Source organism: Crocodylus siamensis, chromosome 15 (assembly GCF_052110815.1).
Source record: "Crocodylus siamensis isolate JL-2025a chromosome 15, ASM5211081v1, whole genome shotgun sequence".
Taxonomy (NCBI): domain Eukaryota; kingdom Metazoa; phylum Chordata; order Crocodylia; family Crocodylidae; genus Crocodylus; species Crocodylus siamensis.
In genome coordinates this window covers 3389203-3412234 of record NC_143409.1, presented here as the reverse complement: position 1 = coordinate 3412234, position 23032 = coordinate 3389203, and the positions used below count along the sequence as shown (strand labels likewise).

The 23032-nt window shown below is 52.4% G+C and overlaps 1 protein-coding gene across 2 annotated transcripts in view; it reads right to left on the bottom strand.

The window, feature by feature from the left end:
- The window catches only part of ITGA11 (integrin subunit alpha 11), a 150820-nt gene that overhangs the window by 25713 nt on the left and 102075 nt on the right, over positions 1-23032 (bottom strand). For both annotated transcript variants that reach the window (XM_090029026.1, XM_090029025.1), the window contains exons 16-22: positions 21918-22084; positions 18713-18855; positions 17741-17851; positions 15726-15811; positions 9424-9631; positions 3678-3776; positions 1075-1151 (exon numbers count right to left, since the gene is read on the bottom strand). In XM_090029026.1, the coding sequence (XP_089885152.1) occupies positions 1075-1151; positions 3678-3776; positions 9424-9631; positions 15726-15811; positions 17741-17851; positions 18713-18855; positions 21918-22084 (891 nt within the window). The remainder of the gene's footprint in view (positions 1-1074; positions 1152-3677; positions 3777-9423; positions 9632-15725; positions 15812-17740; positions 17852-18712; positions 18856-21917; positions 22085-23032) is intronic.

Here is a 23032-nt window from a genome sequence, read left to right as displayed (position 1 = left end):
CTGGGTGAAGGCCCAGGAAAGCTGCAGGTGGAGTTAAGGCTTCCTGCAGCAGGACTAGCAGTGGGGACAAGAGGACCAGGCACAAGAGAGGTACACACTGCTTGGCTCAGGAAAGGGAAACACTTGCCTCAAGTGCGAATGCTATATGGCACCTGGGCCTCAACCGTCACCCATGGAAAGCAGCAGCAAAAGTCCCACCTGTGTTCATGCTTTTGCTCTTATTTTGCACCCTTTAGAGACCAGTTCTGGACTGGGCCGGGCCCCCCCGTGCTTTCCAGCAGACGCACTGGAGAAACGTGACTGGCCAAAGCGGAAACACAGACAAGCCTTGGCCCTGGTGCATTTGACCCCACGATGGCCCCAGAGCAGGGAAGGTAGGGACAGGTTGTGAAACGCTCCTTGGGGCATGCAACCTCTTTCCAAACTGTCCCGAGGATCCCGCAGCACGTACCCGCCTTGTCTACCCTCTGTCGTGGTGACTGATGAGAAAGGAGAAATCTAGTGAGATGTTGTTGGCCTGTTGAGAGCCTGCGCTTGTGCACAGCACGACACGCAGGGCTGGGAAATGGGAGCGCCGGTTTGCAGGGAGTGATGATGTGTGGAGAAGTGGCCGGACACTTTCCATTCAGCTGCAGAGGCTGGCACGTGGCTGGCAGATGCAGCCAGCCTTTGGTATAGGCACAGCCCTGACTTGCAAATGCAGCAGTGAATATTTCCGAACAGCCAAGGGTAATTTCGTTTCCATGTGTCTGAAGGGCAGAAGCTGCCAATTGTGCCTCGCCAAGCTAATAGGGACCAAAGATGGAAATGCAGGCTGTTGTCAGCAAGGGGCAAAGCACGGGGGCCTCCGTAGCCTGCAAACTTGCTCCCGTTAGAAACCATAGGCTGCACTTGCTGAGAGGGGCAAGAGGTGAAACCCATCACCGATTAGGCTGCAACAGGAGGGGGAGAGGGCAGGCTCTAGGAGACGAGATCCACGCAGACAGTGTTGGGTTGAGTTAGGCAGTGGAGGGGATAAACATGCCAAAAAAAAAAAAAAAAAAGAGGGAACAGAAAAATAAAGCGATCATTAACCTGTTGGCAGTCAGATAAATCTCCATGCTTTGAAGGAAAATAGACTTGCTGAATTCAAAATCCAGGCGAAAAGCCACCTGCGGAGATGAGAAACAGATTGAAGAAAACACTGAAAAAAGAGACAGCAGCTATGCAGCACGCCAGATACCCTCGTCCTCTCCTGTCAACCCCACCACGGTGCAGCCCTCTCCCGTTACCCCTAGTACAGCACGGCTTTCCAAAGTGCAAGGGAAAAGGATCATGCCCGACACGGTAAGGAAGATGCTGGCAGATGCTGAGCAGACTCCTGCCTTTCCACGTGACGTGGCTACCGGGATTTCACTTGTCTGCGCATCTTACTATCACGATTTGGGGGTTCTCACTGTTAGTTCTGAACTGAGAGCAAAGACCCACCTTTTTTTGTGTGTATAAAATGCATCACCTGGGGCTTACTGTGATCTGCAGTTAAGTCACATCTGAGCCCCTGGCTCCACGGAGCAGGGCCGTGAGTGCTAAAGAGATGGTCCAACAGCAATAAAATGTGACAGATGTCAAGTCTGAAAATGCTGTGGCCATGACCTCAAACTGTCTAGGCCTGTGCACAGCTGATTATAATATTAGAGCTCTGCTCCTGCTCCCGGGGCCAAATTTCCATTCCCAACTTGTCTTTGTTTTGGCAGGACCTGGACTACCTGATGCCACGCAGATGAATTCTTAGGCCCGTTAGGTCATATGGATTTGGGCTGCTCCACGTTTGTTTTATGGCCCCGAGCACACGAGACTGCTTTATGGCGAGGTTTACATTTGAGAAGGGGGCCTGAAGGCCATCTATCACTTCCCAAGCGTCTGAGAAGCAAAGGGTGTGGACTAATATATATTATTTCACATCTAGGAAAGATCTCAGGGCGGCCCGCTGCTTCCGTAATCCAGCACGTCGGCCTCTCAACCTGTTTTCCTCCTGCTGTCGTGTTAAGGGAGCCGATCTATGCACAAACTGTATTTTATAAGGTGACTGGGTAGTTTGCTGCCTGCTTGAAAGTAGAAGGCAATAAAAACCAGCTAGGGAAGCTGGGCAAAGTGGGGAAGCTGAATCTGCCGCCTGTTCTGGAATGAAGCAAAACGGCCCCTGCCAACTTCCTCGGTCCGGTCCGGTCCAGGGGCGGCAAGGTTTAGATCTGGATCCGGGTTTGGACTCGGAAGCCGTCGTGTAGGGGATGCGAGAGGTGAGGGCACGGGCTGGAGACCGGAGTTCACGTGGAGCAAGTTCCTTGGTCTCTCCGAGCAACATTTCCCTCCTGCCCGGCTGCAGAGCAGGTGTAATATGAAGGGTCACAAGTGAAGTCCGGTTTGAGCCCAGGTTTCATAAATTGGCTTTTAGCAAATGCCCTTGGATATACTCGATCGACATCTGGGAAAGACCCAGCCGCCTATAACTAAGCGCGGTTGTGCTGCGAAGATTGCCGCTGATGCCTTGCGCTCAAACGGCTCAAGTATTATGAAGATCCGGCTCCAGGACAGCTCCTTCGTGCTACCAGCCGGGTTTTGTTTTGCTTTGATTTTTGCCAGTCTCTCGGTCCAAACAGACTTGAGTTTGATGAACGAGGGACATAGCGTCCCGTCGAAACAGGGAGGGAGAAGAATATGATCTTGCCCCCACTCACCGGAAAAGGCGACTCACTCGCTAAAACAGGAACGGCGGCGGTAAAGTATTGGCAGCAGTTCACAAGGCCGGCCTGAAACTGCACTCAAGGATTAAAGGCAAATGCTTTGACTCAGCGGGGCTGGTTTTCATTTTGCTGCCTGAAGATCAGCTAGGATTCAAAGCCGCTTTTATGCAGCTGCAACCTCTCCGCTGGCCTGCTGTCCCCTCACGCCGCGCTCAGACGCCGGGGACATTGTGAAGAGCAAAAGAAAGCAAATACAAGTCTTCGAAGCCCTGTACACATCCGTTGTCAGTGCATCTGATCCTTAGCAAGGGACCCAGCGGGTCTCGGGGCAGAGCGCGCGGGGGGGGTCTGAGGGAATCAGCAACGCGGCCCCGGGGTTTCTGCAGGAGCGAGCAGCGTGCGTTCAGCTCAGGAGAAGCGTGGCTGTGTGCGGTGCGGCGTGGCAGTGCCGTCGGGTGCTTGACTGCCAGGTTCGACCCCCAGTCCCCTCCTGCGGGCTCTTCCCAAATGCTGCCGGACCGTGCCAGCCCACCAGGACCACCTCCATCCTCCGAAGAGGATGGAGAGAGACTGCTCTGACAGGACAAGGAGCAACGGGCTCAAGTTGCAGCAAGGGAAGTTCGAGTTGGATTTTAGGAAGAACTTTCTCACGAGGAGGGTGGTGAAGCACTGGGATGGGTCACCCAGACAGGTGGGGGAGTCTCCATCCTTGGAGGTGTTTAAGACCCAGCTAGACCAAGCCCTGGCTGGGAGGATGTAGCTGGGGCTGGCCCTGCTTGGAGCAGGGGGTTGGACTAGATGTGACCTCCGGAGGTCCCTTTCCAGCCTCATGGTCTATGATTTTGCTGTCACAGACCCCTCCACGGCCCCTGGGCAGGGACAGTGCTTTCCCTGGGGAAGGGGGTGGCCACCTCAGAGCACTGCATTTCATGTGAATAATTATTAACGTCTCTTTACCTTTGCCTTGGCTCGGAAGAAGGGGTAGCTAACATTGCACACCTTCTTGTTCAGGTGCTTCTCCTCCGTCACGCACTCGATATTGATGTCGGCATCGTCCTGAAACAGGAACGGACTGTGTTCACATCACCAGATGCGGCTGCCCGACGCCCCCCAGCAAACCCAGGCCTCAGAGCCATTCGCACCGGCTGGAGGGCCTTCTAGCTTACGATGAAAAAAAATGAAACGGCATCTCTCAGAAGCCAGAAATCGTTCCCGTTCGGGTCCGTTCTCGACTCGCAGCCGCAGAGCGGGCTCTGCCCAAATCTAGCTGGGTGAGCGAGATACGCTGACTCAAACTGAGTATTTTTTGGAACCAAAGTCACAAAGAAGACTGTCTTTCTATGATTCAAGGTAGTAAGGCAATATAGTAAGGGGCCACAACCTAGCGATAATACATATGGTTGGACTATAAATTCTTTTGGGACATCTTTTTAGTTCATGTATCTGTGTCATGCACAGTGATCCCCAGTCCATGACTCTGGCTGCTAGATGCTATTGCAATACAGAGAACAATTAACAACACAGTAATAAGACAGATATTCTCATCAATCATTTATTGCTACATTGTGTCATAGGAAAGGGTCAATAATACATCCTCTTGCCGTTGTCTATTTAGGCTTTTGGATGTCTAGACCAAATATGGGCTCTTTTTATGTATTTGTATAGACCCTACAAGAATCCCTGACCTCAACAGCAAACTCGAAGTGCTCTTGTTATGCTCCTTATATACTGGTAGATGTTTTTATGCAAGACCAGTAATTTGGAGCACAACAGCACAGCTGAGCATTTATATCTGGTTAAAACGATTTCTACAGGCTCATCTGTGTCATGCTGTCCCTGTTTCCCCTGGGTATTTGGGAGTCATCTACTAGAGAATGCATAGTAGCCCCCTGCATTTTTCTCATTTTGTGGGCACTGCATCCTGCAATTTTCCTTTGGCATGACTTTTAAACCAGCAGGCGTAAGACACTCGATACCCAGGATGGTTATGAAGTCATTCAGTGGATGAATGAAGCCTTAGCAAGATCAGCACATTTACCGACATGCTGGATTCGGAGTTTTCTCCCTCCCAGGAATTTCCCTGGGTGCTTGTTGAATGGCAACGTGCAGCACCGTGCGCCCTCGGACATATACTGAGCAGGATTGGGGCGCTTCGTGGCTCTGATGCTAGGGCCGGGATGGCAGGACAAGGGGGAAGGATCTCTCAGCTCAGGTTTCCTAGGGGTGCTGGGGAAAGGGAGGGGAAGCTGAGTTCTTTGAGAGCCAGGGATAAAAAGTGAGTCCTCTCACCAGAAGCGTGAAGGCCTTACGGGGTGATGCACGGATGCCGCAGCGTGAGCGCCGCACGGACGCCAGCAGACAGGGAGTGATGAACCGGGAACAGGCTGCATGAGCCCGGTGCGTGTGGTGATGCATTCACCACGGAGCTCGATGCAGAAGGAAAACCAAGCCAGAAACACAAGACTAAAGGACCTTTGCCCAACCCTCAGCCAGACTCTTGCTATGATGAGAGGCGTTAGGTGAGGGAGTCCAGCCCCCGGGTATCAGTGAGACGCTGCTTGCTGGGACTGAACGAGAGGTGCAGGGGTGCTTTCCTGGGGTAGGGTAGAGAGGGGCTCGGGTGGCGAAGCACAGACAAGAGATGGGAGGGGTGAGAGGTATGCCTTTAGCTTTGGCCTGGTGCCTTAAGGACACATTCATACGGTTTCCAGGCTGAGCTTGGGAGCGCCCCCAGGTGAACCTCACACTGCACCTCCCAATCACCTCTTGGGAGGGTAACCCTGGCACCAGACAGCCCCTGCCATGCAGCAGGAAACCCTAAAGTCTCCTAGACAGGGTCTGTTATCACAGCCAGATGGAGATGGGTCACCAAATCCAGACTGTTCAAAGAAAAATGTGTGTGTGTCACTGGAAACCTCCCCCCTCCCCCGCCGTGGTCTCTGAGCAGGACATGCCGCTCGGGGGACCCAGAAGATGCGAGCCCACATCTGGAGCTAAGCTAGCAGCAGCTGCCTCGGCAAGAGCACAGCCTGCAATTGTGGTTCTGGGTGAACAAAAGAGCTCTGCTCTTGACCATGAAGGGGCTTGAGGTTAGGCGTGGAAACGCTGCCTCACTCTATCCCCCGTGGAGGATGCCGGATGACAGAGCGGGTGACACTGCTCCTGCCATACGATGCTTAGAGATGATTTTTTTTAAAGGCATTCCCAGGCTGTTCTGTTGAGCTGACTTTGAGCTGTGGCCTAAAAGTCCCGACCGATGCACAGATGCTTGGATCAGATGCCCTGTTCGCGGAGCGGCTGCGGTGCAGTATTGCAATGGCATCAACAGGCCCGTCTCTAATTTACAGCTGGGTTTCCATTATCAGCCCATCTTCCAGGGGAGTTGCAACTCAGCTGCAAAAATTTATATACCGACTCGGACTTGGCCACCCGCCCCTGCAGCTTGGGAGCAAATATCGTTTAAGTTATAGGACAATGAAACCAAAAAGGGAACTGAATTTATCAACCTTGGACTTGACTGTTGGCTCTTGCATATAAGAAACATTTTTATATTGCAAAAACAAAGGGCCAAAGGTACCTAATAACCCATTAAAAACTGGCCAACCTCTCCGGGACAGGGCAGCGACTGACTTCAGCTCAGCACCAGATGTTTTGAAGCAAAGTGCAGGATCTCTTACAATAGACATAACAGACAAGCCAACACGTGGACGCTTTTTCCCCCACCACCGAGCATGGAAGCTGATATCCCGTATTGCTCTTTTCATCATCTCTGTTGTAATTATGGAAAAGACGCTCATGAGCAGCAGAAGTGTCCACTTCTGGGCCCAGCTGTTACCAGGCAGCTCAGGGACTGCAGTCGAAACTACCTGCCCTTCTTCATAGCACAGATGCGACTTGGGGCTGGGTTCAGAGGGACATTTGGTCAACAACTCCCTGGACTGCTCTTCCGTTTTATCCATCCGCACAGGAATAAGCAGCTGTATCTATTGCTCCCTGTCACGGAGTGGGGCCTGCGAGCAGCCGTGAGCTCGCTAGCGCCCCCTGCCATGTCAATTAAGGTGATCCAGCACCCTCTTCTCGGCTGCCACGTCTTTGTTCTTATAAAGTTCAGTAAGGGAGGCTGCCTACTTTCACCTTGGCACCGCGCTGGTATTACCTCCGTTCCAAGTGGGGTGCTCCAACACCCCCAGCCTTATGGGCAATGCGTGCCTCCTACCTCCCCTTCAGCACGCCCCAAGCCTCGCAGCTCTTCCTGGATGATATCTGGTCCTTCTTTCTTACTGCGCCCTCTCTGGCGCCCCTGGGCCTGTCTCGAAACCAGCACCCCTTGTCTGGCGCCTCTGGGCTTGTCTCACACCCACCTGGGCTGGCTTCCTAAGCCTTTACTGGCCCCTCTGAAGTCAGTTAATGGTGGATACCAGATTAGGCTCAGGCGGCCGGAGCCTTACCTGGCCTTTCTGACCCTACTGGGTTCTTGCCAATATTATCAGTCCGATTAGGCTCAGGTGACCTGAGCCTTACCTGGCCTGCCTGACCCTTCCGGGTCCTGTCAATCCTTGGTGTCCACTTAGGCTCAGGCGACCGAAGCCTTACCTGGCCTTTTAAGCCCCTCGGGGTCCCCAGTACTGAGGAACCCCTCTAGGGTCCTTTTTAGTCTCTCCCCTATGGGGTTTCTAACAATCAGAAATGCCCTGCCTTCTCCTGGGGCCTCTCTTGGTACCTGCGCCTGCTCCTGGAGCACCTCTCAGCGCACGCTCCTGCTCCTGGGGCTTCCCTCGGTGCACTCACCCTCTCCTAGGGTTGTTCCTAGTGTACTCACCCACTCCCGGAGCTTCCTCGTTGCACCCTTGCACTCCTGGCACTTCTCTTGGTACATCTGCCCCGCTCTGGGCTGGGGTTCCCCCCCCACCTTACCGCACCACTGGTGCGAACTACTGTGCCAGCTCAGGCATCGTTCTCTGTCCCCTTGCTGGGCACCGGGAACTCCCAAACTATTGGGGAGCCCCCGTGAGGCCTCCTCTCACCCCTACAGCCCTACCCAGTCCTCCGGTATAATAATCACCACAACCAACCAAAGTCTCCCCCTCTGGAGTCACAACAACTTCAAAACCACAACAGAACGCAGAGCCTCTCGGCTGTAACATAAACCTTCAGCCAACCTGGCTAACTTCCGTCACCTCCTTCTCAGGGGCTTTTCCACCTGTATCCGCATGCCGACGCTCAGGCTGCTCGGCTCCTAGTCTGCTCCGCTCTGCTCCTCAGCAGAGCTCCTGCCGCTTGGGCTGCCGGAGGGGAACTGCTGGCTAGGCTCTGGCCTGGGCTATTTATACAGGCCCGGCTCTGCCCCCTTCCGGTCACATGACCACCCGGTTGCCGCAGTGACCGGCACCTGCGCTGCCCCTGGAGATTGGCAGCTCCCTTTCTCCACTCCTTAGGAACAGGGCACCTAAGTGCTCCTGTGACACTCCCTATTATAATTTGGATAAGGAAAGATGTAATCTGTCCCCGGAGTACTTAGCTGAAGGACGGGGCACGGGTAGCATGGATGAAGAATGTAACTCTCTTTTTGTTAAGGTTTCAGTGCTGTCTCCGAAGCATTCAGTGGCTGAGCCCCGGGTATCTAAAGCCTCCCTAAAGCTGTGAGATGAAGATAGTGGATGACAGAGGGTCCCTGAGCACAATGGGACTTTCTACAGCAAGGGCAAGGCTGGCTTGTGGGAGGATGGGACTTTCCCGGGGTGCATGGCGTGAACCCCTCCAAAGCTCTCAAGGCTGCTAGAGCTAATGACAAAACCCAACCAGCTTCCAGAGGCCAGACCAGCAACGCGAGAGGCTAGTTGGAGTAATAGTAACAAATGCTTTTCAATAAGGAATCAGCAGGAATAAATGTTTTTTGATGCCCCTCACTTCTTTTGTAACTGGCCACGACTCGTCCCCAAGACAGGCATGATTGGATCTGGAGATGGTGTAAGGGTGCATGAGCAGCAGCTGCAGAAAGACACCCTTGCCTGTGGCAGGTGCCTTTAGCCCCCTGGACGCACCGCTGCTGACCTCAGGGTAGCTGTTCTCAGGCCAAAAAATGTTTAAAACCAGTTTGAATGGGAAATAGTGGAAAAAGAAATCATCCACAGAGTGGACTGGGCTAAGTACGGGTTAAACAGGGATCGTGATGTCTTATCTCATTCCCTCCCGGGCTGCTGCCAGGCTGCCCGCATGGGCTGCCTGCAGTCCCTGAACTGCACGGACCCCGGTGCTCTGCTTCGTGGCTCTAGGGCAGCAAACTAAAACTCCCTGGAGGTGTTTTCGTTTGCTGTGCCCCCAAAGTCATTTAAGGTGCATTATGCCACCAAATGTGCTAAAGCAGCTGGAAATAATGCACAATGCACTGCCAACACGTGCAAATACCAACACCATTAAAGCGGTGCAAAAGTACTTACCCCACTTTAAAGTGTCATGCACACATGCCCCTCATTTTGTCTACACATGCCCCTTGTTCCTAGCTTTTGTTCCCCGTCCTCCCTCCCTCCCTCCTGCTCTTCTAGTCTAACCACTCCACGTTACACTGCTCTGTGCTGTCCTTTCACAGCACCTGATGAAGTGAACTTGGGTTCAGGAGAGTGTGTGCTCTCTCTACATATGTCAAATCTGGTGAGTCTATAAAGGTGCCTTCTGCCTGGTCTAGAGAAGCCCCAGGGTGTCTTACCCTCTGAATCAAGCTGGCAAACTGGAGGTTTTTGGAGAAGGAGATGTTGAGGACGGTGCTGTAGGCGTTCTCGCCCTTGTTCTCTAGTATGGCTTCCACAGCCACCCTTCGCCGCGTGCTCTCGATGATGAAAATGGAGGTGTCGAAGGAGAGGGTGTAGATGGAGCAGTCCGAGTGCGACTTGCGGAGCACCCGGTGGCAGTATTCCCTGCAAGAGAAGTGAAGTGATACCAGAGAGGATCAGGCCTTCACGAGCCCATGGGGACGTGTTTCAGCATACAGCACCAGAGCTGCAATCTGTGGCTGTTTCTGCACCTGAGAGCACGGCAGCATGTGCTGTCTGTACACACCGACACAGCACCCTGAGCTGAGAGCTGTTCCAACAAAGTACGCGGACATTTACTCATACTTCATTTAATCTGGTTATATGAATGGGTCACAGATGCATAGATGTTAGGGTTGGAAGGGACCTCAACAGATCATTGAGTCTGACCCCTGTCTAGGCAGGAAAGAGTGCTGGGGTCAGTTTGCAATACCAGACATTCAGCACTTGCTTGGGAGATTCCCTGTAAAATGCGGGGGGGGGGGTGTGTTTGAGCCCCTGCACCCAAAATTACACAGGCCAAGCGCTTTAAACTAGCCCCTCAGGTATGTGCCAATGATGTGCATCATCAGCAAACCTCAGGTATAAGTTGGCATTTGACTTGGTCACGTGGCTACCAAATGGCACACAAAAATATATGTGGTGCTGTTGTTGCCATATTGTTGCCTGGACTTAACAGAGAATCATAGAATCACAGAAAATGAGGGCTTGAATAGACCTCAGGAGGTCACATCCAGTCCAGCCCCCTGCTCACAGCAGGACCAGCCCCAACTACATCATCCCAGCCAGGGCTTTGTCTATCTGGGTCTTGAACACCTCCAAGGATGGAGACTGCACCACCACTTTTCTAGGTAACCCATCGCTTCGCCACCCTCCTTGTGAGAATTTTTCCTAATATCCAACCTCAACTTCCCTTGCTGCAGCTTGAGCCCATTGCTCCATGTCCAGTCATCTGCCCCCACAGAGAACAGCCCAGCTCCAGCCTCTTTGCAGCCCCCCTGCAGGGTCGTGAAGGCTGCTATTCAATCCCCCCTTGGTCTTCTCTTTTCCAGACTAAATCAGCCCATTTCCCTTGGTCTCTCCTCATCAGTCCTGTCCCCCAGCCCTTGAACCACTGTCCTTGCCCTTCACTGGACTCTCTCCAATGTGTCCACATCCTTTCTGCAGTGGGGGCCTGCAGCTGGACATGGGACTCCAGATGTGGCCTCCCCGGTGCTGAATAGAGGGGAGAATCACTGCCTCGATCTGCTGGCAACGCTCCTCCCGATGCAGCCCAGGACGCCGGTCGCCTTCTCAGCAACAAGGGCAAACTGCTAGCTCATCTCCAGCTTCTTGTCCACTGTCCCCCACAGGTCCTTGGCTGCAGAGCTGCTGCCCAGCCAGTCAGTCCCCGCCCTGTACCAGTGTATGAGAGTGCTCCAGCCAAAGTGCAGGACTTTGCACTTGTCCTTGTTGAACCTCATGAGATTTCTTTTGGCCCAGTCCTCTAATATATCGAGGTCACTCTGAATCCTAGCCCTACCCTCCAGCATATCTACTACTCCCCCCAGTTTGGTGTCATCCACACACTTGCTGAAGGTGCACAATATCCCATCGTCCAGGTCGCTGATGAAGATATTGAACAAAACCGGCTCCAGGATCGACCCCTGGGGCACTCCACTCAATACTGGCTGCCAACTAGACATCCAGCCATTGATTACTGCTCTCTGAGTCCAATAATCCAGCCAATTTTCTATCCATCTTACAGTCCATCCATCCAACCCATACTTCCTTAGCTTGCTTGTAAGAAAGTTGTGGGAGACCATATCAAAAGCCTTGCTAAAGTCAAGGTATATCACACCGCCTGCTCTCCCCTCATCCACAGCGCCAGTCATCTCATTGCAGAAGGCAATCAGGTTGGTCAGGTGCAGCTTGAACTTGGTGGATCCATGCTGACTGCTCCTCATCATCTTCTCCTTCAAGTGCTCAGACATGGATGCCTTGAGGACCTGCTCCATGATTTTTCCAGGGACTGAGATAAGGTCGACTAGTCTGGAGTTCTCCAGATCCTCCTTCTTCCCTTTTGTAAAGATGGGCACTATATTTGCCCTTTTCTGATTGTCTGGGACTTCTCCCAGTCACCATCAGTTTTGGCAATAATGGCCAGCAGCGCCACAATCACAGCGGTCGACTCTCTCAGCACCCTCGGGCATTGGGTCTGGTCCCACCGACTTGTACACATCCAGCTTTTCAAGTCCTTAACCTGTCCTTTCACCACTTGGCTGCTCACCTTCTTGTGCCTGGTGCACGAGTCTGGGAGTCGACCTTGCCCGTGCCGATGGAGGTGAAAAAGGCATCGAGCCCTTCAGGCTTTTCTGCATCATCTGCCACTAGGTTGCCTTGCACACTTTCCCCCCTCTTTCTTTTGCGGCTGAGGAAGCATCTAGGTGGTGGCACTGAAGTCATGAAAGTGGCTTGGGCACAAATAGTCCCTTCTTTGAAGAGTGCATTTATTCTACAATTTAAGCATAAGACAAAGGATCAGCAGAAACCTTCCCCAAGTTAAGACACAACAGAAACTTTGCACAAGTCTTAGGTCGACCGGAGGACGGAGCATCTTCCTGCAGCTGGCCAGGCGTTCGGGTGTCTCTGGGATTTGCAGTTCTTCTTGGCGGGTGTGGTGAGGGTCCACAGCTCTCACTTTTGCTTGCTGTTTTATGGGTGATCTGCACCCCCTTCTCCCCTTGGGCTGCCTTGATCGTGGCATGTCTCTTACTCCTCTCATGACGTTTTCCTGACCTTGTTTTTGTCCCTCTTAGGATGGTTATCTGTTGGTTTTATAGTGACCTGGGTTTTCCCAGGTCGTCTCACTTCTCTGGTATGTGTGGTCCTGCTTATAGCAGTCCTACTGCTCACTCACGTGCTTTGACATCTAATCTGCTGCAGCTCCGTGTTTCCATAGGTCATGTAGGTCATCGGCTCAAAAATGCCCCCTCCAGCTACAGAACCGAAGGGCCCTGAACGATTGTGACTCTGCCATGCCATTTGCCACCAACGTCCTGTTTTGTATGGGAGGCTGCTTGTGGGAATGTTTGGCAGGCAGAGAAATCAGAGGCTGCGTTTGAACATCTGGACCTACTGGCTTACCAACCTGATAGTTCTCCTTATCACCAAGATAAAGAGAGCAAGAAATACACGTCTCTTGGTGTCCATGATAGTGCAAGTAAATCTCTGCCTGGAGTCCCTGTCAAGTCCCAGGCTGGTCTGCAAGGAAAGGAGCTGTATGTTTCTAATACAGACTGGATGCAAGCTGTTTTGCTGCGATTGTCAGGTAATCCTGCCTGGTCTCCCTATTATCTCCTAATAAAACAGCACTGAAGAGGAAGAAAGAGGTCTGATATCAGAATACCGTATTTCCCTGTGTATGACGCACACATCCTCCCTGAAAATCAGCTGCTGGAAATTGCAGGGGGTGGGGGGGCATTATAATTGAGGAAATATGACAAGAGCAGTTTCTGTTGCTTAAACCTCGATCAAGGGAAAACAAGAATAAAGCTGGCTGCTGGGTGTTACCACTTTCTGCCCCCATCAACCCTCCTACCGGTGGAGACTCAAAAGGAAAAGAACCTTTTCTTTCTTCGTTCTGCTTTTCAAAAACAAAGCATATATTTATTTGGAGCATGCCGTAGGCATGACAATACAGTATAAGGTAAATGTGATGCTTAGCTTCAGTGTCGTTGCCCCAAATCCTCTCCCTAGTCTAAGTTTGTTGATAGCAAGAGTCCCACCAGAGAAGCGGCTGGGCTCTGTTATGGCAGCAAGCAAAATACCCTCTTTGCAGCCTTTTCCATGCATGCATCACTTCTATTTTGTAAAATAAAAACAGAAAGGCAAGGAAGGGGAAAAGGGAGCGAGCTGGAGCTGGGCTTGCACGCCGCTGGTCGAGTGACCACAACAGTATTTAGCAACAGAGATTTATTTTGCTTGCTTTTCTTGGCCCAAACAATCACTGTATATATTTCTCTTTAGGGCCTGATTCAGCCTCCACTGTTGTCAATGGACACTCGGTGCACACCAGCATCCATCTCAATGACCGTGCTCATACTAGGGTGAGTGGGGCCAAAACACTGAGCGTGGGCAATTGCCATACAGCCATAAAGACTGTGATTAAGGTCCCCCCCCCACCTCTTCTTCAGCTCAAGAGGGCTCAGGGACTGTGTTTGCAGTTGGGGACCACTGCTTTGAGGCCACGACACAACTTTATCTGGGAATATCCTGCATGGGTTTACGCCCCGTGCAACCACAGCCGACTCTCCCGCGAGCCATTGCCCCTGATCCGGTGCACGGGTTCCTAGAAAGCTGGCGCGCACGTTCAGCATCCGAGCACATGTTTCCTAATCCCAGTAGACCTGGGATTTTGTGACTGCAGCCAGGCCACACAGCCGGGCACGCACAGCAAAGCAGAAGAAAATCGGAGTGGTGTCACAGCTGGGCACGGCTTTGCTTCCAATGCCGCACCGATGGGGAAGGAGTCAGAGGAAAGGAGGACGCCTGCTTTTGCTGGAGTGGGAAAAGTCTACCTTGGAGGGCTGGGGGTGGGCTGGAGCTTATAGCAAACCAGGCTATAGCTTGCTCCCCTACCAAGCGCTGAGCCTGGGTTTTAACCCAAAGGCCCAGCTGTGTTAGGGGACGGATGGAAATGCTCCCTGCAGCGCCGGGATGCTGTACAAGCATTTCAAATCCTTTCAAGCACAAGGGCTCTTTTAGGCTGAAACGTGACTTGGAATCGCAGAGCCATGAGGATTAGATTACAGGAACCAAAAATAAACTCAGGGAGCGTGGATCCAGCCTCCCGGCCTGATCCCAACCCAGTGCAGACACTGATTTCAGCTGGCCCTGGAGGGGGCTCTTACTCTCCCGTAGCTTTTAGTATGAAGTATTTGGAAGTGCTCACAGAAAACAAGACATCTGCTGCGGGGCACGTCAAGCCCCCAGTTGCCCAGTGGGTAACGCTGGCTTTCTCCCTTTTATTTACTGCTTGGTTTCCTTGGGGTCCATCTTCCTGGTACCAAACACAAGGTTTATCGTACCAGTCACCAACAAGTCCCAGTATTGTGCCCAGAAAGGCACTGTCTGCTGGAGGGGAAGCCCACAGCTCTGGAACGAAGGCAGCGGGCAGAGGAGGGGAAAACGATGGGAATCTCCCGGCTTTTGCCAGGAAGCATTTCAGTCAAACCAAAGACGATAAGTAAAGGGGAAAAGCGAAAATGAATGAAGCGTGCAAAGGCGCAGAAGCAGAATTGCCACAGGATGTCGTTAAGGCCGAGAGCTTGGCAGGGAGGAACTGGAAAATCGCCCGATTTCCACGTAGTGACAATAAGCCCTGGAAAGGAGCTCGAACATCCTACTTGATGGCTTCGCCAGCATCTCGCTGACAGTGGTTGGGATGAGACCTGCCGCGGGGGAAGAGCGTCCCGCATTTCTTCTGCCTTCTTCTCAAGCAGGTGGGGCTGGGACTGCTAGGGGTGGGAGGCTGTTTTATACAGACCTCAAAGCAAGGCCCGGGGATTATAAAAGCAACAGGGCATGACTTACTGTCAGAAAGCAGACTTCTAGCGGCCAGCAGATTTCCAGGCATCCTCCAGCTGGCTGCATTTTAAGCCACTTTATTTGGAGAAACAGGCAGAGGAGCTGACTTTCTCAGCTCTTGGTGCTAAGGCTGGAGACCCGGCTCTGCGGGTCACTAGCTCGTCTGCATTAGATACGCGGCAAGCCCGCAGCAATGTGGTCGGAGCTTGCAAAGGGAACCCAAATGAATGCATCGCCGGACACAGAGGTGCTACGCGTCTGAAATCTGTCATAAAGAACAGCCCAGCAACCCCGAGAAACAAAAGCTCATCAGTTTTGACAAACCCTTATGAAACCAACAGAAAATGTGATGCACTTGCTAACCAGAGCTTTGCGGTTATCCAGATGCAGGCATGCTCTGCATTACGATTGAGCTCGTCATTTGTAAACACCCCGCGGATGCGCTCTCTTGCTTAGTCACGGGTAAGAGATGATTAACCCCAGTGCAAAGGAAGAAAAGACGAAGCAAGGACACTTCCAGGGTTCAGGACAAATCCCTCTGGCAGGAAGAAACCTGGCCACGTGCTGAGGTCAGATATCTGCCCCGTTCCGGGTGGGGAATGGGGCATTTCTCACTGGGCCATCTACTCACATGGCACTCGGGATATCAGTTCTGGCATCAAGGAAGAGGTCGGGGACGCAGTGCTCATCCTCATTGCATCCGTTCCAGAAAGGCACCTCGAGGGGAAAGACAAGAAACATTGAAATAAAACCTGTCTTTGCCTGATGCCTGCAGAGCGGACTTCGCACGGGCTCTGCCAGCATCAGCCAAGCAAAACCCAGGGCTTAAATGGTTCAAAAACCCCACCGTACAAATAAAGAATGCCAAAAGTACCACACCAATAATATGCAATGCAGGCTAACAGGAAAGACATCCCCTGGCTCGTCTCCCTGGGTGGAAGCGAAAGGTGCAGCGTGCTGCACTGAGGGGGAAGCGAGCCGACCAAGGTTATCATTCGGCTGGCTTCTGCTTTGCATTTTTAATTCCCCTGCAAAGCACAGATGTCTCCATGCATTAGTACAGATCATAAACCAACTGTGAGGACTTTATGCTTTATTTCTACACGGCCGTGAGGGTCCTCAGAAATCTGCCGGAGAACAGCCAGTAAAGCTCTGTCATTGTTTGAGTAGAGTTGTGCTAGTTTAAACCAGGCATGGATCTGACCTAAAATGTTTAGAGAAAGAAGGCAGTTTTGAGATGAACCTTATAGACTAACTGATCCAGAGATGCACGAGCTTGTGTGATCAACAGCTTCTGTGATCTGATGAACGTTTTGCTCATGAAATCTTATGCATCTCTGATTCAGTTAGTCCGGAAGGTGCATCCTGCCTGCCTTCAGACTAACATGCCTAACTCCCTGTCTCCATTTAGCGTTAGTCATACCGGTCTCTCTTTACCCTGAGAGACCAGACAGTGCTTCACCCACTCATATCAATACCCAGGCTGCACATCAGGGCTCGCTTCATTCCCCACAGAAGCAACGTCCCTGGAGAACGTGATGACTATTTAGGAGACGGCAGCAATATGCCACGGCAGCTCAGTGTCAGGGAAGTGAGCCTGGGACAGGAAGCGAAGAATAGCGCAACCATCAGAAATTGCCCGGGCGTCTGGATCTGAAAACAGCAGAGTGCAATTGCCCCAGGTAGACGCTGGGACTAGCAGCCCTCCTGCAGAAAGCAGGGCAGAGCTGCACCTTAGAGACTCGCTAAAGCCAAGATGCATCAGCTTTCATGAGCAACAGCTCGCTTCAACAGATGCTATGGGAAATTGCCCTGTGCCAGGGAAGGGAAAGTCATAGACTCGTAGAAAATGAGGGCTGGAAGAGATCTCAGGAGGTCACATCTAGTCCAAGCCCCTGCTCAAATTTCCCTTCACAGCATCTGTTGAAGTAAGCTGTTGCTTATGCAATCGATGCCCCTTGGATTTAGGTGGCCTACAAGTTGGAAAGGCAGCTGCTTGCACTCCTCACTGAAATGCATGCCTCACACGCCAGCAGCCCCACAGCCAGCAACCTCATGGGTGATATGCAAGTATGAGAAGGCTCCTCTCCTGAGCTGGGCTCCTGGCTGGCTCAGACCTGGTGCAGGCATAAAGATGGTTTTGGGGTGCTGCACCCCCTGGGGCTGATTGCCCATCCAAGTCCTTCAGGGGCTGCCTTACCTTATGCCACTGACATGCAGTCTCTTGGGGAGCTGGAAATAGGCCCCAGGCCTGTCCCACCCTGTGCTGCCATTGCCCTGCCTCCCAGGCCTGCCTTCCAGCACGGGGCGCGTTCCCACCAACTTTACACTCGCCATGTGCACAGGAGGATTTCCCAGCTGCCATGTACTCTACAGTTGCAAGCACAGCAGAGGAAAAGTGGTGGACCACAGCCCGGGCCCCTTACTGTATTTCAAACGATGCTTCTCTCGGTGTTGAGCTCCGGGGAGAAGAGCAGGGATGTCTTCTCTGTCCTCTGCTTCGTTATCAGATGGTGCTATTTATCCCCCACCCCCCCATCCCTTGGCTGAACGGTGCCACAGATCACTAGTGCAAGCCATGACTTGTTTTGCCTCGGCCTATCCTAGGCACAGCGCTTTCCTCGGAGTCTAACTCCTGTTACGTACAGAGACTTTCAGGGAGGTTGGCCAGCCGTCATCCAGCACGGGGCCATGGCTGGGATCCTCCAGGTCATATTCCACTGAAAACGCCACCGGCTTCACATAGTCTGCTGTGTCCTAGAGGTGGAGGGAATGCACCGTTAAAACGATGGGCATGCCTAGTGAAATAACGCTTTACAACCATCTTCTTTCATCTTACAGCTAAAGAATTTGACTTGAAGGCCTGAAGCAGCACACACAGCACCTTAACGGTGCGTTGCACGTCGGCTCCGCAAATCGCCCGACATGCACATCTGTTGGTGCACGTGCATCTATGAGGGCATGGGGGTGCTAGGAAAGCAGATCGCTTCCTCCTAAAGAGTTGATTATCCCGGAAGGAAGTGCTGTTTCCTCCACCCCAGGTTCCCTGGGGCTGTAATGTCAGAAATGACAGCCATCGCTGTGGTCCTGATGGGCCGGGAGGAAAGGAGACACGCTGAACAGGGCTGTGCACGTGTAGTTTGTACGCCTGGCCCCCACTGCAATCCCGGAGAGTGCTCTCTCTGCAATTAGAGGCTCCTCGTTCCTCATCTCAGCCGTGCGTTCAGATGTGAGGAGTGTGAGGCGGGGGTCAGGGAAGCTCCCACCAGACCAGGACTGAAACCTCCCCAAAGCATGGAGGTTATCATCCAGGTTTTTCTCCTCTGTCCCATCTGTGTGTGTTTAGTTTGGTCAGGTTTGTGCATCAAATGCTTCTTTCCTGGCTGGTCTGTAATCCTCAGGAGCCGTAACTGGCCACAGCCACCCGTGCAAGGGGCTGTGACAAGTGCCTGGAGTTTGGGCAAGGACGTCAGAAGACATTTTTGAGGTCTGAGTAATAGGGGCCCATCCTCACAAGTCATGGGCTGCCCTGGGGTCACTTCCCCTTGCCTCCCTGCCCGCTTCCAGGGGTACTTCTCTTGGGACAGGGCCCCCAGGGTCAGGGCCACTTCCACTTACCAGCACATGGAAGTTCAGCTTGTCACAGTGCTCCCGTCCTGCCAACAGCGTGACCCTCTTGTGCGTGTGCCTGTCGCTGTTCTCGTCCAGGTGAGCCCGCGGCGTGTACCGTCTTTCATCAATGGTGGCGTTATATTTTATTGCTGGGGGGAAAAAAAGAGAGAAAGATGCTCAGCCCTGGACTCTTTGACACGGTTAACTTTTTTCAGATGACAAGCCGCTGCTAAACAACCTCCCTGCTTGCATTATGAAGTAATATCGTACCAGAGCCTCTAAGCTCAGATGCAATGGAGCAGAAATTCATTACAATTAACTCCTGGATAAGGTCACAAGTAGACTCCAGAGGAAGCACAAATGCTCTCCTTATCATGCCTAAGCAGCCAAAGAGGAGTGCACAGATGAGGCTTACACAGGATTAGGCTCTGGCAGCTACAAAGGAGACAAATTCCAGAATTGGGACTCATGAATGCTCCCTGGAGCCACGAATCCTCCATAATTAAATCTCGGGGTGGGCTGTAGGTAGCCTGAACCATCAGGAAGAGAAGTTGTTTCTCTCTGATGTAGTCCCAGCCTAGCGTACAAGGGATTTCCCAGATGCCAGCTACTCTTGCACCTAGAAAAAATGGACACTGGTGTGTATCACAGTATGCAAGTCTTATACGCTCCAGGTGATGCACGCACTGAGCAGAGCGTGAGGACTGCATATTTATATGGGATGCATGGAGTTGCAGAGAGCTGGAAGAGCAGTCTCACGGCTGTTGGGGTGCTGTTGGCATGAAGACAGAAACTTCCTTATTAAAGTTGTGCCTGGCTCGGTGAACTGAGCCCACAACCCGACAAGCTGTATTTTGCGCTAGCTCTTGCTTTCCGGCCGGCTTCTACCAACAGCCCATCCTTGCTTGGCTACAAAGATACCAATAACCTTGATGAGCTCAGAGGGGAGCGGCTGATGAAGGATGCACGGACACCAGCACCGAGTCTCTGGGTGTCCCGCCCCTTCACGCTTCCTGTTTGGTGTTTGTACCGCACCGTGTACGGCGGAGTTTGGCCTGCGAGCTGGCCTCCTGGGCGTGATTGCAGCACAGATCACCAAACAGCTGCAAAAATACTGCAAACCTCATTGAAAAAAAGGAAAGTGGAGGGGTGGGCCAGTGTGGCAGGAGGCACAACCACCGCCTGGCCTCCAGGTACCCTCCACAGCCCGCTTGGACCGTGCAAAAGCAGTCGAGGCGGTGGCCTGCGTCCAGCCTGGCTTTATCTGCACTGGGAGGACTGGTGATGTGCCCCCCAGGCTGCGAGAAAGCCAAGTGCTAAGAGCACGTCTGGAAGATATGAAGTTTCCAGAATAGTTTATTGCCCCCAAATGGGGAAGGTAATGGATCTGAGCGTGTCTGTATTCACAGTAGACTGTAAGGATTAGAAAGGATGAGGTCAGGCTTCTTGAATACCAACCAGACATTTTTGTTAAGTATCCACGTTCCTGGTTGAAAAATACCCCAGAAAGCAGGTCGTTTCAGGATACTCAGAAAATAATCTACAGGATGTTTAAATATCTGCCTGACAGACGCGTGTCTGCTGGACTGCATGGCTCCAAGGCCTCTTTACCAGGGCCTGTTGTTTCTTGAAGAAGTTAATGAGAGAGAATTTTTCTTCCTAAACACTGTTGTAAAAACAAAACAAAACAAAACCCAGCAACAACAAAGTGACCAGAAATGCACTGCTAGGCACGGCGAAACCAGATGCAAACACACACATTCGTTCAAAATCCGCTATAACCTTCTTCGTTCTGCTGTCACTTCCAAAACCTCACGTAACTGCTTGTTCTGTGAACTCTTGAGGTGTCAGGACAGGTTGCAAATAAAATATCAGCGATGATCGCTGTGGCCTGAAATCCCGGCCTCCCTGGGAATTTTACCACTGCCTTCAACGGCGACACGATTACTTCCATAACGCAAGCTGCTGTAGATTTTGGGTGGGTTGAAGTCTGCGCTGCTCGCGTTTCCTCTCTGCTCTGAGTCGCAGCATCCGGTGTGTAGGCTTCAGGTCACAGCAATGTGCAGTGCTTTAAAACCCAAGCAGGACCAACTGGACCGTGAAGCCTATTTATGGCCTTAACCCAATGTGCTGGCACGTGGGGCCCAGCTGTGCCAGGCAGTCAAAGCCTGAGAGCAGCTGATTCTCTGTGCTGCTCCAATAGCAAATTTTTGGTGCTGACTCCCTTTGCAAACTGGGATGGCCTAGAACATAGGACTAGCCAGGTTGTGAGAGCAAACACTATGATCAGCCCAAAGCAACTCCAAATGAGCAACTGTTTTCTTGCTTCTGGCGGCAGGGACGCATGAACTGGCCGCTGCATACACCTTAGGCATCAGCTCTTCTGCAGTGACAGCCCAGGTGCATGGTCTTATCCTGAGATAAAGGAAAGCCAAGCTATGATGGCTTAGCTCTCTTTCCTTTGCAATCCTATTTAGGAAGAGGAACAATCTCTTATTGGGGTGACAGGCGCCGCAGCGAAGATGTCTTCAGCGCCATTACTGCTCATCACATGAGTCTATAGCAGATAAATACTTAAACATCCTGCACTGCATTTAATCAGGGAGCTGAAATGACCCATTTCCATGGAGTAACAGTCATCCAGGAACGTGGACTCTTTTTTGCATGAAGTGGAAATGACTGCAGGTTTTCTCTCACTTATCGTGGGATAAGAGCGTGCGTACAGGTGGGCAGTTACAGTGGAATAGCTGACTGTAGGGTAGGGAGGGTACATCCCTACCCTCTCCCGGGTACTTATCTGTGAGGCCCTGCCCTCAGCCCAGGATAAAGACTGTGGAGGTGAGGCCAGCTCATAAGGAATTAGTCCAAGCTCGCCCTCCGCGTCACAACCCAAGAACCACAGCGCCAGGCAGGATGGGAGCTGTCTTTAACAAAAATCACACGGTTTTGCACAGAGATTGAGCCATGGCTCCATTTTCGGCGTCCTCCTTGATCCTGACAGCTGGCCCACTGTTGCAAGCTGCCCAGGGCTGGGGCAGGGGCAGAGAACTGGGCAGGCCAGGTGAGCCCGTGTGTGGGCATAGTGCTGTCCTCACAGCCAAGCCAGCTCCCAGCTCAGCCCCCTCTTTGCATCCCCAGGACTGACACGGACCTGTTTCTCCCCGGGTGGGTACAAAAGCTGCTCCCCACGGGGGCGGGAGGCTTCACTCACCCAGGCTAAAGGCGTGGAAGTGAGGCGAGAGGAAGACAGCGGTGAAGCAGATGAAGGCAGACATGCAGGTGGCGTCCTTGCCATTCCTCTTGCAGTCCTTGTTGAAGATGTTGATTTTGGATGGCTCGAACCGGATGCTGGCGTTGATCTGGACCACGCTGCGGGACCTGCCGTGGGAACGAGGGACGCGAGCTGTACCGCAACGCTGGGCGCTGCTCGCCTTCGGATGCGTAAACCAGGCTAGAGGACAGCCCCTCCCCAACCCTCTGTAGGTCCCACACTCCTTCAGCTACCTACAGGTGACCTGCCAACAAGTCTGCAGCCACCTCTTTGTAAAGGTGCCCGGCCTCTGGAACAATGCTTCATAAATCCAGATGCTCCAGAAAAGGGGTCTGAGAAAGAAGACGCCTGCAAGGGGTGACTTCAAAACTTTTAAGGGGTCTAATGGCGAGCTACAGCCGGGAAAGGAGGAAGCCCTGGCTGTGAAGGACCATGCTACATACTGGTGTCCTAGCTGAATGGTCATAGCCCCATGGGGCCTTGCGGGCGGCACGGAGTGAAGGACACCACCGCTCAGTCTGGGATAGCACTACTGCGGGCCTAACTCTCTTCTGCACCCCGGGTACTTTGACTAGTGTGATGTTATCCTAAGCAAGAAGGGAATCCGGCCCTATACAATTATCTAGCAGTTTTGAGGTCAATCCTTTGGTGTAATACATGAGCCCAGCTTAGCTGCCATCATTGGACCCAGCTCAGGAGACCAGCTGAGCCTCTGTCCTTGTGTCTTCAAGGTGCTTTCCCAGCATTAGCTACTGCCTTAATGTATTCACTTATTGACTAAATGAGAGCTTGCGGCAACAGTATTAAGTCTTGATCATTGTGGGATTTGGAAGTTCAGCGAGGGAAGATTTTGGCCCTGGGTTACAACTGCATTGAACCTTAGTTCTTGCATCGCTTATTGGCTCATTGAGGGTCCCCAATTTTTGCTGCCCCAATAACAGAGGACAGGAAATGTGCTGCAGGCAGCGTTCTCCCACCCAGCCTAGACAAACAGGTCCCTGCAGAAAGCAAAACCTCCTGTAGCCACAAGCAATGTGGGGCGGGGGGGTCTCAGT